General features: G+C 43.5%; 1 protein-coding gene across 1 annotated transcript in view; it reads left to right on the plus strand.

Annotated features, from left to right (window-relative positions):
• Window positions 1-482: 482 nt before the first annotated feature.
• The window catches only part of Il1rl2 (interleukin 1 receptor like 2), a 33,608-nt gene continuing 18,537 nt past the window's right edge, over window positions 483-15,553 (plus strand). The window contains exons 1-6 of the mRNA XM_057751470.1: window positions 483-587; window positions 1,250-1,319; window positions 2,106-2,340; window positions 3,389-3,584; window positions 12,291-12,453; window positions 15,242-15,313. Coding sequence (XP_057607453.1) covers window positions 1,256-1,319; window positions 2,106-2,340; window positions 3,389-3,584; window positions 12,291-12,453; window positions 15,242-15,313 — 730 coding nt within the window. The 5' untranslated portion in view covers window positions 483-587; window positions 1,250-1,255. The remainder of the gene's footprint in view (window positions 588-1,249; window positions 1,320-2,105; window positions 2,341-3,388; window positions 3,585-12,290; window positions 12,454-15,241; window positions 15,314-15,553) is intronic.

A 15,553-nucleotide genomic window follows, 5' to 3' on the forward strand; every position in this document is an offset into this window, starting at 1 on the left:
ACACTGACTTTGTGATTTTTTTTTTTGAGCGTCCTTCTGTCCCTAACTCTACAAAGACCACTTAAGAATGCCCGATTAAGAAGCTGGTGGGCTGATTGCATTTGCTGTCTTTTTCCTCTTATCAGTGCCCAGTGTGTGTGTGTGTGTGTGTGTGTGTGTGTGTGTGTGTGTGTGTGTGTTGGGGGTGTCCCCAGTGCCTTGGGACAACGGGTGCCGGTGAGCAGCGCTTTAAGGCGAGTTTAGACAGGAGCAGTGCTCAACCTGTGGGAAGTCTGCTCTACAGAACTTCTAGCACGACGTCAGAGGGTTCATGCTATTCCACAGAAGCCATGTGGAACGGCTTCCACTTCTGGCATAGTCCTTATTAGGGCAGTGCTGCGCATGTGAGAACCACTCAAATGGGGTTGGAAAGAAAAGCTTTTCTTTCTTTCTTTTTTTTTTTTTTCATTTTTCTTTTTAGCGACCATTTGGAGCAGATTTAAGTCGACATTCCTGATAGATGAACGTGTTAGCTTGGAATCGGGCAATAAAACGACGGAACATCTCTCTAGGGCTGGGTGCTTTCTGTCCTGCTTCACTTCGGAAAGGTGAGTCTGCTCCGCTCGAGCAGAGAGAGAGGTAATGCCCGGGCTGCGGAATATGGCGACAGACCACAATTGGGTCCCTGGAGGGGTTCCCGCTCTGCTCCAAGAGGCCCTGCACTCTGCGACCCTATAGGCAGGTGGAGTGCCCTTTCTTCCCTCCCCCCCCTCCCGCACGCCTCTGGGGCAGAGCCCGCGATCCTATTGGGGCGATTTGGCGACTGTCCCCGCCCAGGGGACTGAACGTGGCCTGGGGTCTTCAGGCTTGGGTCATTCTCTCCGCTTCCTACCCGCCCTGCCCAGATGGATGGACCTGCGACCACTGCTTGGCCAGCGGGAGTCTGGGGTTTCCGGGAAGCTCCGCGGACACAGGCGGATCTCAGGCTTAAGCTGGGCGGGTCCATAGCTTGCTCTCGCTGCTGCTGCCTTGGGATGGCTCTAAGCGGCAGACCGATGGCACTAAATCTCCCACCAGTTGCCTCCACAGGCCATTCTGAGTTTCCTGAATTCTGAAGGCTGGCACAGAAAAGTGCTGTGGAATGAGGGTGGGGACAGGTCCGCCTGGAGGGCTGGGTTCTCAGAATTCTGAGCTTTGATGTTTGCGGGGAAGGTGCGCCCCGCACAGCTGCACCCCTTATTTCTCCCATCATCTTCTTTTCCCCCTGTAGCCCAAAATGGGAATGCTGTCCTTGATGCTCTGTGGGGTGTCTTTCGCGCTTCCCCTTTTTGTGAAAGCAGGTACGTTCTCTGAGTCCTTGGGTCCCAGAAGCCTGTCAACGTGTGGGCAACATTCTTTATCACTGTCTCCAGGCCTCTGACCTACCTTCAGGGCATCAGCTAAGCCCCAGTCTTGCTAATCACTCTTTCCTCCAGATAATCTGGTAAGGAGAGTCCAAAAAATCGGGTAGAAAAAGTTCATTTCCAAGTTCTTGGAGGCTCAATCCCAAATGTCACCTTGGAACCTTGGACTAACTTAGGTGATATGGAGAAGTCCGCAAATACTTGTGGACCCAATTCCAATGCTTACGAGGGTCGATTACTAGTGGCGTCTATTTCGTATAGAGGGTTATTTTATAGTAAAAAGCTACCAGGGACAGAACAAATATCTAAGAAAAACTAACTTGGTAGAAATGGGCTTTGAAAGAAAGGTGTCTTTAAAACCATCCTCTGTGGATGAGGATGGCTCTTATTCAAGTCAGTAACAGACTGAAAGAAAGTACAGGAAGAAAAAAATGACCGGGGGGGGGGGGAGGCTGGTGCTGTAGGGAGGAGGATGGATAACCAAGGGTGGAAGGATAGAAGAATAGAGGCAAAGGGAAGCCGTGGTTTTGTGGAGGGGCTTGTGGAAGGCCTGTCTTTGTGATACATTTGAAGGCCTTAACATTCAGCTTCTAAATATCTGAGTGAGTTTGGGAAACTCCCAAATGAAAATTCACGTTGCCCAGAAACAAGATGTTTTCTAAAATGAGTCACAACACCAGTTTTCTTTTATGGTATTTCTTCTGCATTCCTTTCTTTTCTTAGGCACGTGTAAGGATGCGGAAATGCACCCTGAGGTCATTTCAGAGGGGCGGCCTTTTGCTTTCAACTGTACGTACCCTTCAGTAACAAATGGAGCAGTCAATGTGACATGGCACAAAATACCCAACCAAAGCCCGGTATCCAAAAACAGACAGCTTAGGAATCACCAGGACCGGACCTGGATCTTGTTCCTTCCCTTGGAAGAGGGGGACTCGGGCATCTACCAGTGTGTTATCCGGTGAGTCCCTCATCCAAAGGAGAACCAATTCTCAAGCTTCTCTCTCCATTTCCATCTACATCCGTTAAGAAAGTCGGTATTTTTAACCTTTGTTTTTGAGACATGTTAGATAGGCTAAACCAGTTTCCAACTTACCTAAGCCCCTAAAGAACTAAAATGACAGATGCGAGCCACCACAACCCACACGAATGTGTATCCAGGCAAAGTACATTGAGGCAAAAATGCAAGATGACTTCCAACGGCTGTGAGGTGACTCCCAGCGAGCACATTTGAAAGCAGAACAGATTTATGGATCAGTTTTGGAGCGCAAATGGCATCAGTTCATTGAAATGATGTTTCAGGCCAGGCCCGCTTACAAAGTGCGCTTTTATCCATACTATCGCTGCGTTGCCTCAGTATGCCGCAAGTTTTAGGACAACTAGCAGATTCAGATCAAAACGAGCCTCCTTCAAAAACTTTTGTAAGGAGCCTGCTTAACGCTGGCATTCAAAAGGCAGAAAGCCTGGGAGATGTCAGTGAAACCCACCTGTAAGCCACACTTTGCCAGAGAGGTCTAATTCTGTGACTCTCACGATAGCTTGCTTGACCACAGCAAACTAAGCAATCTCTCCAAACCTTAGGTTTCCTGCCTGTAGATTGGGCATGCTCCATACGCCTTTAATGTCTGTTAATCTGATTTCTACACCGTTGTCATTTTTAAGGATCACAGACGGTCATTTTATATCTCACCATTCCTCTGATTTATCAGATGCTTCTTCATGAGTGTAGGAGACTTTGGGGGCTCCAATGAGTACATGCAGTGTCTAGTCTTCTCAAAGAAACGGTGCCAAGAGACCCATGGTGTTCCCTGGCCCCTCCTGGGCCACGCTGAATATGATGCCACTGTCGGTACAGCACAAACAACCCTTATCCTCGGGTAACGCATGGCTTATGGGCTATTGTTATTTCATACGATGTCTAGAAAATAATTAGAAAAAATATGAAAATGACTTATCGAATACTGAGATTCCCTGAGAATTCTTTGGTTCAACTTGCTCTTTTCTTATAGGGATGGCCACAGCTGTTACCGAATAGCTGTAAACCTAACCGTTTTCAGAAAACATTGGTGCGATTCTTCTACGGAGAGTCAGATAAGTCCACCAAATGAATATCAACAATTCTTACCCATGGGAAAATCGGGCAGTCTGACGTGCTATCTCGACTTCCCAGACAGTTGTGTTTTGGATTCGATAAAGTGGTATAAGGTAAAAAACAAGCAAACCAAAGAGCAACAACAGCAAAATAACCTCTGCTGGTGCTATTTTCTCCTCTTTTATAACACCCACTTTCTTTTCGAGGGAAAATTGAATCCTTCAGGACATACTTGGTATTTTGTATGTCTAAGTCAACAAGTGGTAGTGGCCCTGATAATTATTTTAAACTTATGGTTGTAATTATTTTGTAATACTGTTCTAGCTTCTCTGTATCCCCAATTATCCATTTTTCAGGCTCTTCTTGCTATCTTTTCTCACTCACCTTGGTTTGTTTGAATGACTCTGATGTCCCAGTGCTTTGAAAATTATGAATTATATGAAATCATGCCTAAGAAACATTCCCGCCATCCCTGCTCTGTGTTACTGACCGCACAGGGCCCCGGAAGCTGGCTACCACTGTCAGTGCCTGTCACAGCCTCGTATAATGCTGTATTTGGAAGTTAGCATTTATATCTTAGCCTCTCTCCGTTGAAATGGGACATTTCTCACGCGCATCTTCATCTTGTTTCCACTCCGGCGTTGGCTTTGTCTTGACAGATGAGCTACAGTTTGACACTGGAGCTCAGGTCCCTTTGCTTGCATCTTAGTCCCCAGTCCAGCCACTTAGGTCCTGAGCTTCCTTTATGGGCTTTCATCTGCTGATCCCCTTCTCTCGCTTGTTCTGTGGTTACAGGATTATTCAAACATCTTATTTTTCTCTTTTCTGGATTTTGGTAGGATTTTGTTTCTTAGGGAATGGCACATTTCATTGAAGGTTTCATCAATACTGGCAGATTAGTTATCTCTTTTCCTTGTTATCTGCTTCAGCGGTGGAGATTTTTTAGTTCTCACTTCAGGGTCTAGTCTCACTCTTATCCTTTCTCTCCCTAACCAGGTACAACCACCTTTACACACTGAGGTTTGTCTTTCAAAGCAGAGCCGTTTGTCCTTTCAGAAAGCCTCCTTGGCCTTTTGTGTGTCTTCTCTGTCATGCTTTAAATTCACCTAGGCCCTTTACCTCCTCGTGTGGAACGTGGAAATGAATGTTCTCACCCCTGTCTTATGCACCGTTGACAGTGTGACATTCTCTGGGGCGCTTGATCATTGCCCCTCCAGCTGCTTTGTCACTGAGCGCCCTGCTCTTTGGAATGTTTGCTTTTCAGAATGTGACAGGCTGCCCTATTCTGTCTTTACTACATTTCCTGATGAATGATAGTGTCTGTTCCTCTTAAGTTTTCTAGTTATAATTGAATATGCATGTGATGTAGCGTGGTGGTGGTGGTAGCGGTGGTGGTGGTGGTGGTGTGTGTGTGTGTGTGTGTGTGTGTATGTGTACCCGCTATCGCTATGACATGAATGTTTAGTCAAGACAACTGGTGGAGCTCAGTTCTCACCTTTCACCATGTGGGTCCTGAGGACTGAGCTCATGTCCGGAGGCTTGGATGCAAGCAGCTTTACTGATAAGTCAGGTCATCAGTCCTTCATTGAGTTTTTCCTTCAAGTGCATAGTATTAGCTGGGTCCATCCCCCTATGACACACCTCCTGCAACAAGGCAACACCTCCCAATCTTTCTCAACTAACTCCATCACTGGGAACCATGCATTCAAGCGTATGAGCTTATAGGGGCTATATTTACTTAAGTCACCACAAATGACAAGATCACTTTGGGGATCTTACCGTAACCTTCCGTTCTGGGAATCCCTCAGCATGGCGTGTAAACACCATCACATTTAACTCGCTATAATTTTTTTTTTCCCTAGAGTTTTGCTTTTGTAACACGCATGCTGCTGTTCTAGGCTCTTGTTGCCTGTGTTTTATCTATGTCAGATTGTAATACACGGACAGATGAGCTTTGTAAAGTCAGTAGAGTGAAATTTCAGTTTTCTTTACTCTAGAAATGCTTCAGATTTCTAATAGAGTCTAGACGGTACCAAACCCATTAGCTCTTCTATTACACACCTGTGGACATTAGTAGTGACATCACCCAGGACTTGGACTTCCTCTGAGGACATGTTTGGAGTGTCATATGCAGCTGTCTTTAATAGCTAAAGAACTATTCATCCTATAATGTTATGCTCAGTTAGAAATTTTGATTTTGACACGTTAAGATGATACTACTAAAATATACTTCTAGCCGGGCGGTGGTGGCGCACGCCTTTAATCCCAGCACTCGGGAGGCAGAGGCAGGTGGATCTCTGTGAGTTCGAGACCAGCCTGGTCTACAAGAGCTAGTTCCAGGACAGGCTCCAAAACCACAGAGAAACCCTGTCTCAAAAAAAAAAAAACAAAAAAAACCAAAAAAAACAAATATACTTCTATGTTCTCTTCAGTGTTCATAGAATCTAATTTCCCGTGTCTGATAGCCCCACTTTCTTCTTTTGTGTCTTGGTTCATTACTCTTGCCAGGAGTTCGACAGTTTTACAGATGTTTTCAAATCCTAACTGCATTCCTTATACATCTGCTCTTATTAGTTTGTTCTTGGTTGACGTCATCAAATTCTGTTCTCCCCACGACTTTATGTGATTTTTGGTTTTAATCTGCTATTATGTTCTGAACACTGTGAGATAGACTCATCTATCATTAAGCCTGGGTTTCTAACACACAGATTTAAGGGGTGCCTTCCTTCGAAACTGCATCTCGATCGACTTCTGCGGGTTTTCATCTATCGCTCTCAGACCACCCCGCTCAGACCATTCCGTTTTCCCTGTGATTTCTTCTTTGGTTCGAGATGTTTTTGAAGGGTTGCTTAATTCACAAATGTCACAGTTTGGGTATTTTTCAAGGTAATATTTTTGATTTTGGGGCAGAGTAGTACAACAGAGGGTACGTTCTATATAACTTCAGAACTTTGGAATTAAAGGCTGGCTTTTTGGGCCAGCATATGTTCAGCTTCTGTCCTTGTTTCTTATGTATTGAAGAGAACACAGACATTGGAGCTCATGGGATTGAGTTATGCAAGTCAGTGTGCTTATTATTCCCCCATTCTCTTGTAGTTTAACTTAGACTTGTTAACACAACTTAGCAGGATTATTGATTTTGCTATACTTTAGACTTTATTAAAGTTTGTGCTAAACTTTTGTGATATTATTTACAGAAATATGTTACGCTGCGGGGCTTCCTGCCGCAGCGAGATTCTGCGGTGTGCTCTTTTTTTCTTGAGATTTGCCTCCCTTTGGTGCTAACACAACAGCAGCAGGTTTTGTGTGGTAGCTGGTGGGATGCTGGCTCTCTTGTGACCTTTAACCTTCTGTATTTGTTTGCTGTTAGGGCATGTTTATTTTAAGTAGCAGGTGTCTAGGCCTCTAAAAGCTCTAGGATGGATTTTTTTACTCCTTATGTGTTCTGTGATTCCTCATGTGCTACCTTTGAACCCCCGATGTTGGTGGTTTTCATTTACCTTTCTGGTTTAAAAATTATTCCCTTTCTTCTTCTTACTTTTTTAAACCCAAACATTTGTTATTCATCTTTATTTTTTTACGAATTTCCTAGTGGACATCTTCAATAATTATTGGCTGGTTACTTCATCTACAGTCAGCCTTGAATTATTGCTCGATATGAAATAGTATTTTTACCACCTTCTGAGGAAATGAATGACTGCCAATATTTAACCCCTCTCTAGAAGAGTTTTGGCTTATATGCTACCGTAGCTGCTGCTTTTAATTTCCTGGTCATTTAAACAGCAATACTATACCTAATCAATATTCTTCTAGAATTTCTCCACACATTGAATTCTCTCTTCATGTTTAGTCTAATCAGTATTTCTGAGCTCATGTGATCTCTGGAATCATTTTTCAAAGATTTTTTTATTTTCCATTTCTATGTATCAGGATTTTGACTGTCTGTATATATGCCACCTGCAGTGACCATAGAGACCAGAAGAGGGCATCAGTTCCCCTGGAACTGGAGCTACAAATGATGTGTGGATTCACCTGCAGGAGCTGAGAACTGAACCAGGTCCCCCGGAAGAGCAACAGGTGCTCTTAACCCTTACACAGAGCTGTGTCTCCAACCCCTAGAATAATTATTTATAATATATAAGTATCCAACTAACATCTCATGAATTTTCTTAGTGTGAGTTATCTCATTTTCTGAAAATGTTCTTTTATTATTATTATTATTATTATTATTATTCTACTATTCTTCATGGATTAGCATTTATTTTCACTCTGCAATTTGAACATTTATTCAATGGTTTTTGAATACAGTATTTTTCACACTCTGTGGACAGGGTCACTTTTCTTATTCTTGTCTTTCGGCCCTTTTTTAAGTGATAGGCCTCAATCTCTGAATTCCTTGGAAATATTCTCCTTGATTTTGGAGTTTGGTAGTGTGACTCTGGGGAGCTGAGACAGGTTGTTCATCTCTTCGGCACATGCCTTTTGAAATTATAGCTATTATGTATTTTCTCCATCATTTCTTAGTTACTAGTTCCTTCAATAGTTTCTTAACTTACTTTCTGTCTGTCTCCTTTGGGACTCTAACTAGATGTATATTTGAGCCTTTTATTTTAATGTGCTTTTCTACATCTCACGTGCATTTTCCCGTTCTCAGTTGCTTTGTGTGAACTTGACTCCGTGGCAATTCTTCCTGGCGTGCTCCCTAGATTCTTCCATTTATTCTCAGCTGTGTGAAACCTTCCGTTGACCTCACCAGCTCTCGTCAGTGTAGCTATTGTCATTTTCAATTCCCTATGCAATGCTTTTCTTTTTCCATTTTGCATGTGTGTGGGTGCACATGGGCAGGCGTGCCATTGTGTGCAGGGTGTTGGTGTCAGGATGCATCCTCCACCGCTCTTCTACGGTAATCAATGAGGGAGGGACTTTTAATTAAACCCGGCACTTACCTATGTGGCTAACCTTGCTAGTGAGCCTCCTGGGAAAGATTCCCTGTCTGGAGGACAGGCCACGGTGACCACACCCACCTGGCATGTAGATGGTTTTCTGTAGATTCAAATTCTGTCTCTGAAGCTTACATAGCAAGCACTCTAACTACTGATTCAGCTACTCAGCCCCAACTCTGTGATTTGTATTTGCCCCTTTTCATATGTGATTAAGCTTCTCAACGCCGCTGTTGAATCAGTCAAATTAAACACCTCTACTCTGAAGTCTCTGTTTGGTAATTTTATTACTGGTTTTCCTTTGTGTTTTCTACTTCTCCTCATTCAGATCAAGTGCAGGTCATGGAACTTCCCTGTTTCAAATTTAAACTGCATTACTGGCTTTTGCTTTCTTCTTGCTATCACGTATTTCTGCCTTGCTTTGGCAACAGTATTCTAACAGCTTCCTGGTCTTCAGGAATGGCTCATTGGACCGTCTTCTTCTCTTGCCAGTAACATTTCAGCTAGTCTTTCTTTTGCCATCACTTTCGATGATCAGATTCCTACCCCTCTCACCAATTTTGTCTTCAGCAGACTTTTATATTCAGAGCATATTAGTTAGATTATCATGGGACATTTGGCATCTGTGAAGTATTGCACTTGCTGAGCCAGGAGTAGAAAGTGCCTTTGTATGCATGTTGGTGAATTTTGTATTCTCATAGTTAATATTATCCGATAAAATATGACTAGATAGGACTTCTACATTTACATGACCCCCTAGAGCTTAGATTATTTGCAACCTGCATTAGTTAAAGGCATTAAAGATGTCTTCAGAGGTGGTAAGATGTGTTGATGTCACATAAGGGAAGGAAAATTCAGCACCTTACCATTGGATTAACGTGACCAAGAGCAAATCCAAGTTTGAATTCTCTTTTTTCCCTGTGTCTTCTGTCTGTCTTTGTGGTTTTGGTGTTGTCATTAGTCTGTTTGTTGTTGAGTCTGAATCTGTCCTTGTGTCTGTGTCTATCTATGCCTGCTTGATGTCTTTCTATCTCTTGCTGTTTGTCTCCAACAAAGGCCTTTACTCTGCATTGATTGAACATCATAGCATCACGTGGGAAAGGAGTGAGGGATACTTAACAAGAATCCTTAACAGTTTTACAAGGGATTAGGCTCCAGCTCACCCCAAAGGACTCAGCACTCCTGGCATTCCATTATCAACTTGTGCCTGCTGTATGCTGCTTCTAGTGTTTATGCTAAGTATCTATTGTATAAGACTTCTTTACACATGTTTGATGTTTCCAGCATTTGCTACCATGACATGCATACATGCATGCATTCCTCTCTGGGCCGGGGTGTGGAAGAGCGCATAATTTGAAATTACAATTATGCATTTGCTTATGTTGTAAAAGCTGATACATGGGGAAACCAAGGCAAGTAAGGTTGGTTGTTACATTGTTCTAAAGGTAGGTTAAGCAAGTAGGCTGAGTACACAGCAAGGCATCAATCAGGTTAACTCTTAAGAGATCTTAAGGTGTGTTAGTAGTACCTTGGCTGTATGCTTCAAAAAAAGTTCCCATCTCTTGGAATATAAGATACATTTTTATAATAATATGTTTCCCTAACAATCTAACTGGAAAACAATAGATGGCTGCTATTGTTATTATTTATACTTTAAATCTTGATAGTGAGATATCCCCCCTGAAATTAAAAAAAAAAATCAAACCAGAAGAAGGTCTGTATACTTCAGGAAACTGGGGAAAAGGCACTGTTAGTCACTGTAAGGGGGCAAGAGGACCCTCACACAGCAAGGTTAAGGGTTAATGTGACTGGTGGAAGAAGGAATAACTCAGAAGGCAGAGTGCTCAACCATGAAGCCCAGCACAGATTGTGCCTAGTCAGGGACTCTCCAGCTAAGTCTACACACAGGAAAGAGATTTTTGAAGTCCAAACATTCAAAATTTGTGTCTCTGTTCTCTGAAAAAGTGAACCACAAAATTCACATAACAGCAAACTAAAGACAAGCCCCAAACCACAACCTACAGACAGAAGACACAGGGAGAGAAGAGGAGAATTCAAACTTGAGTTTGTTCTTGGTCAAATTAATCCACAGGTAATAGTTAAATTTTTTTCATTAGTGTAACACTGATACATTTCGGTGCTTCTGAGGTTAGCTTTAATGTATCTAATAGATGTAGGTTATCAATAATCTAAGCTCTATGGGATCATTTAAATGTAGGTGTCTTATTCCCTGGCCCCATTTTATAGGATCTTATTAACTATGAAAACACCCAGCATCCCCCAACACTCATTCGAATGCCTTTTGTTTCAAGGTACCAATTGTATTATGAGGGGCTGATGTTTTTATTTATCCAGTCCCTAGTAGTTGCTCCCATCTATCAGTGAACAATTGTCAAGTGACAACTGGAATTTCCTTACGGAGTATCTATTGGAGCAATGTAAGAAATCTCGGAAGAGATGTTGCGCATTGTAAATAAGCATATGCTTATTCTGACATTATTTATTGAATTTTAGAGGCAAAGTAGATTCATTTTCCTTGTTGGGTGGAGAATAAGGATGGACTCATCTGCGGCTGGTTAAGTCTGGAGAGAATGTAACACCAAGCTGCTTACATTTTTATTGAACTAGGATTTTTGTCTATTTTATCTGTTAGACTGTGAGCTTCATGAGGACTGTAGCTGTGTCTAATTCCCCCATGGCTGAAATCTCTCACAGTGCTGGCAAAGATAGAAACTCAAATATTTGAATAAAAGAATGGACTCAATTAGCCAACAACCTCTCTGTGGAGTGGGGCTTCTCAAAGGAAGGGAAACAGGCCTGGGCAAGAGTCCGGAAGTGGGTTCATGAGGTGAAGGTGATTAACTTGATGAAGTCAGGTTTTGGGAGCAGGGAAGCAGCTGCCTTGGTAAGATGTTTATCTTAAAAACATGAGGCTCTTGGTTTGATCCTCATAAACACATGTAGAAAAGCTGGAGTTGGTGCTGTACCAGAGACTGGCAGATTCCTGGGGTTTGTTGGCTAGCCAGTTAAGTCGGTGGCAAAACAAGGTGGACAGCAGCCCAAGGAAGATCTCTCTCTCTCTCTCTTTCACACACACACACACAAACACACACACACGAGAGAGAGAGAGAGAGAGAGAGAGAGAGAGAGAGAGAGAGAGAGAGAGAGAGAGAGAGAGGCAGGGAGGGAGGGAGAGAGCGAGGGAGGGAGGGAGGGAGGGAGGGAGGGAGGGAGGGAGGGAGGGAAAGAGGCTAAGTGATGAGCGTCCACCCCTTTCTTTCTCTATGTTGACTGTCAACTTGATTTGATGGAGGAGTGCTTAAGAATTTGAAGAACACCCCTGGGTGTGTCTGTCAGGGCATTTCCAGTGAAGATTAATTAAGAGGAGAATACCTGCCCTGAATGTGGGTGGTACCATCCCATAGGCTGTGTTCCAGATGAAATAAACAGGAAAAGAGAAAGCAGACATCCTGGCTACTTCCTGAACTCCACAGTATGTTTTCCAGGGCTCCTTCACACACTTCTACACATGGAAGAGTAAAACTATAAGAACATTAAATGTCCTAAGTTGTCTATGTCAAGTGTTTTTGTCAAAGTGATTGACATCTGTTTGTTCACTAATTCCACTTATCTATTCGTCTGTCCATCTGTCTGTCTATCCATCCTTCCTCCATCCATCCACCTACCCATTCATCTAGCATCTATCTGGCATGTATTATGCATTGTCTTCTGGTTAGATCGTTAATATCTAAGGTTTAGATTGTAGGTACCCATGTGAATATGGAAGTTATGTCTACCTATAGCTCCTAAAATAATACTAACTAACGAAGTGACTAGCATTTCCCAGTACTCATTCAGTTCTTGTGGGTGTTTCTTTAGGGTTGTGAAGAGCTTAAAGCAGGGAAGCAGTATATTCTTTCAGAAAGAAAGCTTTTTGTGAACAGTGTCACGGCAGAGGACGGCGGGAGCTATGCGTGCACAGCCAGACTCACTCACTTGGGGAGAGAGTTCACTGTTCGAAATTACATCTCTGTGAGCATCAGTAAGTTTACTCAAGTATTGTTGTCTGGTTCTCAGCTTCATGGGAGCTGGATGGCTTCAGGCTTCAGGATTTGGAGACTGGATCTTGGTTTTGTTGAAGGGTACTAGACCCTCAAACACGTCCTCATTGGATCAAAGAGCCAGAGAGTGAGACAAGAGGGCAAGCAGATTAGTTATCCCAACTTTAAAGACAAAATGTTCAGAACTCTTGGAGAGCATCGAAAGAGACTGTGTAATGGGGGAGTTTCTCTGGGTGCTTAGCAAAGTGTAGGCGTCCACGGTAGACAGTGTTCCTATTACCCTCGTCTCCCTGTCATCCTCACTCTTGTGTGATTAGAGAGTGACCTTTCCAGGCGTGGCACTACCTCCTGGTTTCAGCTTTACAGAATCTTCAGGGTCTCTGGATGTGATTCCCGGATAACCAACTGCTTGTGTGATGTCAGGGCTCAAGCTAGAGTAGTCAGTCCTTCTGGAAGTAGCCAGGCTAGGTGCTATTTCACTGGCACCCAGTTTCCTGGGACTTACGGTGATCTGTAGACTGTAAAGCAGCATCTTAGATTAGACCAAAAAAAAAAAAAAAGCCTCAAATACTCAGGTCCAGCATATTCTTGTAGAGCTCCAGGAAGGCAGTGACTTCTCAACATTTACAGGGATGGCTAGAACCATAATTAGGGTCAGAATTGTGACCTTAAGTGTCTAGGTAAATACTTTTCCTTCCGTACACACTGAATGAAGTATTTGTCCCTTTTGGGTATATTTCTTCCTTTAGGCTTGTCATATTTGTTACTGTATCTAAGGAAATATAGCTTTCTTGATTTTTCCAGGTTTAGTTTAATTTTCTATGTAAGGGGATCTGCCTGGATACATGTCTGAGCACCATTTGCATGCCTTGTAACCAAGGAGGCCAGAAGAGGTGCCAGAGTCCATGAAACTAGAGTTACAGATGGTTGTGAGCCAACATGTGGGTGCTAGGAACTAAACCCAGGGTCTATCAGTAAATGTCTGAACTTCTTACCATCTTACAAGCTATCCTGCCACAATATAGCTTATTATTTTTCTTTTCCTTTAATGGAGTTATGCCCTTGGGCTATCTGCTCCATGATGGCTTCCTGCTGCCCACCTGGGCCTTATCCAGGGCGACTCAGGCTGGACCCTTTACTATGGAGATCCGGTCATTCTCTGGATCTTAGCCTGGTTCTTTCCAACATGGCTCTTCTTGTTTTACCTTGCACTGTTCTTTGCTAAAATTTCTTATGAGATTGAAATATTTTTGGATGGTCTTCGATTTTAATTTATTACCTCTTCATTAAGGAAACAAATTGCAGTCTAGTTTGTGATTGTCTTGCTCTTGGTTTTCCCTGCTGATGGCATCTTCGGGAAAGAGCTCCTTGTGTTGTTCATATTTGGATCCCCACACTACTAGGAATTCATTGACTGAATCACTGACTGCCACAATGCGTTTAGCCTTACATGAGTAGCCGAGGGAATTTCTATGATGAGGGAAAGAAACAGCCGTTTACTGCCATGATGAAGCTTGCAGTCAGAGAGGCACTGGAGGCAGAGACAGATGATAGCCTGCTATGAGCTGCGTCAGTACGGGGGAGGTGCTTGCATGATGATAGGCAGAAAAGAGCGCAAAGACGGATAGAATGACCAGTGTATTTACAGATAGAAGACAAAGAAGCTGTGGGGGCCTAAGAACAAGAGGAGCCATGTTGTGAATGAGGGATGGGAAACAGGAAAGTTGGCTTGGGTTGATGAGACCATAACAGGTGATGAAGTTAGAGAATCAGTCAGGAGTGAGGGGTAGGTGGAACTTGAGCTTCAAACAGGGCAGTGTGGATTTTTTTTTTTTCTCAGAACAATGGTAAAGAGGCAGCGGGGCTGACTCCATGAGAGCAGCTTAGGGTGCTTCTCACATCTGAAATGAAATGGCCACCATGCTGATGCTCCCTCTGGGAACAGGACGGTTGTTATGAGGCAGGTGCCAAAGTACAGGTGGGATGCCACACAGGCACCATGGTAACATGGATGATTGGGAGATGCGCACACATCCACAGCATCTCCAAAAGGGGAAGATACACCTCTCAGAGTTAACTGAGCAGGGAGGAAGGAAGGAGTCATGGATTCTAGGCCTCTGGGCATGTGGTGCTGGGTGGAAAGTGACGTTAATCATGAAACAAGAGAGCTCAAAAAGAAAATGGGTGTAGGAGAGATTTGGTCTTTAGCAAGTTGAGCATGAAGCGTGCAAGAGGAGGAATGGAATAGACCATAACCTCTGTGGCTCTGGAACTCAGAGGGATGTGCTGGAGTTAAGACTTCCTGGGCATTGGACTTTAGATGTTAATTCAAGATGTGAGTGGCTAAGCTGGTCTAACAAGGATAGAGAATAGACAGGAAATAGGTGGTTCTGAAGTGAAGTCGGAGGCCCAGCCTTCGGAAAGTTAGGAGGGAGCATGTGTTGGGCTGGGTGGTGAAGAATTTGAAGAGGAGCATGAGAAAACTGTTGACTAGAATGACCTCTAGATTTGACATACGTGTGATCTAGTAGGTGGCATCATTGGTTGGTGATGACTGCTACTCATGAGTCACGAAGTGAGGAGCTTTGCAGAATGCAGCCACACTGTGGTCATCCCAAATGTCACACTCCTGGGTTTTAACTCATCTTGACCGATGTTTATGGGGTCTTCTCTCGAAGCACTACTGCCATTACATTAGGTTTCTGGGGGAATGTATCTTTGTTGTTGTTGTTCTAATGCATAGTTCTTGTGGGTGTGATTTCTTCTCAGAGCAACCTGCGTCTGGATTAAGGATTCCTCATATCTCATATCCAAAAAACAATACCATCGAAGTTCAACCTGGTAAGTAAAGCTGTTGGATCCCTCCTGGTTACCATGGGTAGAGGTCCCTGCTCTCACTTGTTTCAATGGATGCATTAAATGTCCAAGGTGGAGACAACCCTGGTACATGTCTGATTTCCAAGTCTGGGTGTGCCTGGGCTCAACGGGAGGTGCACCAAAGTATTGGGCTAGAGAGATAGCTCAGCAGGTAAAGTGATGAATATGCATGGAGACCAGAATCTGACTCCCAAAACCTATGTG

The sequence above is a fragment of the Chionomys nivalis genome, chromosome 19 (genome assembly GCF_950005125.1).
Source record: "Chionomys nivalis chromosome 19, mChiNiv1.1, whole genome shotgun sequence".
Classification (NCBI taxonomy): Eukaryota; Metazoa; Chordata; class Mammalia; order Rodentia; family Cricetidae; genus Chionomys; species Chionomys nivalis.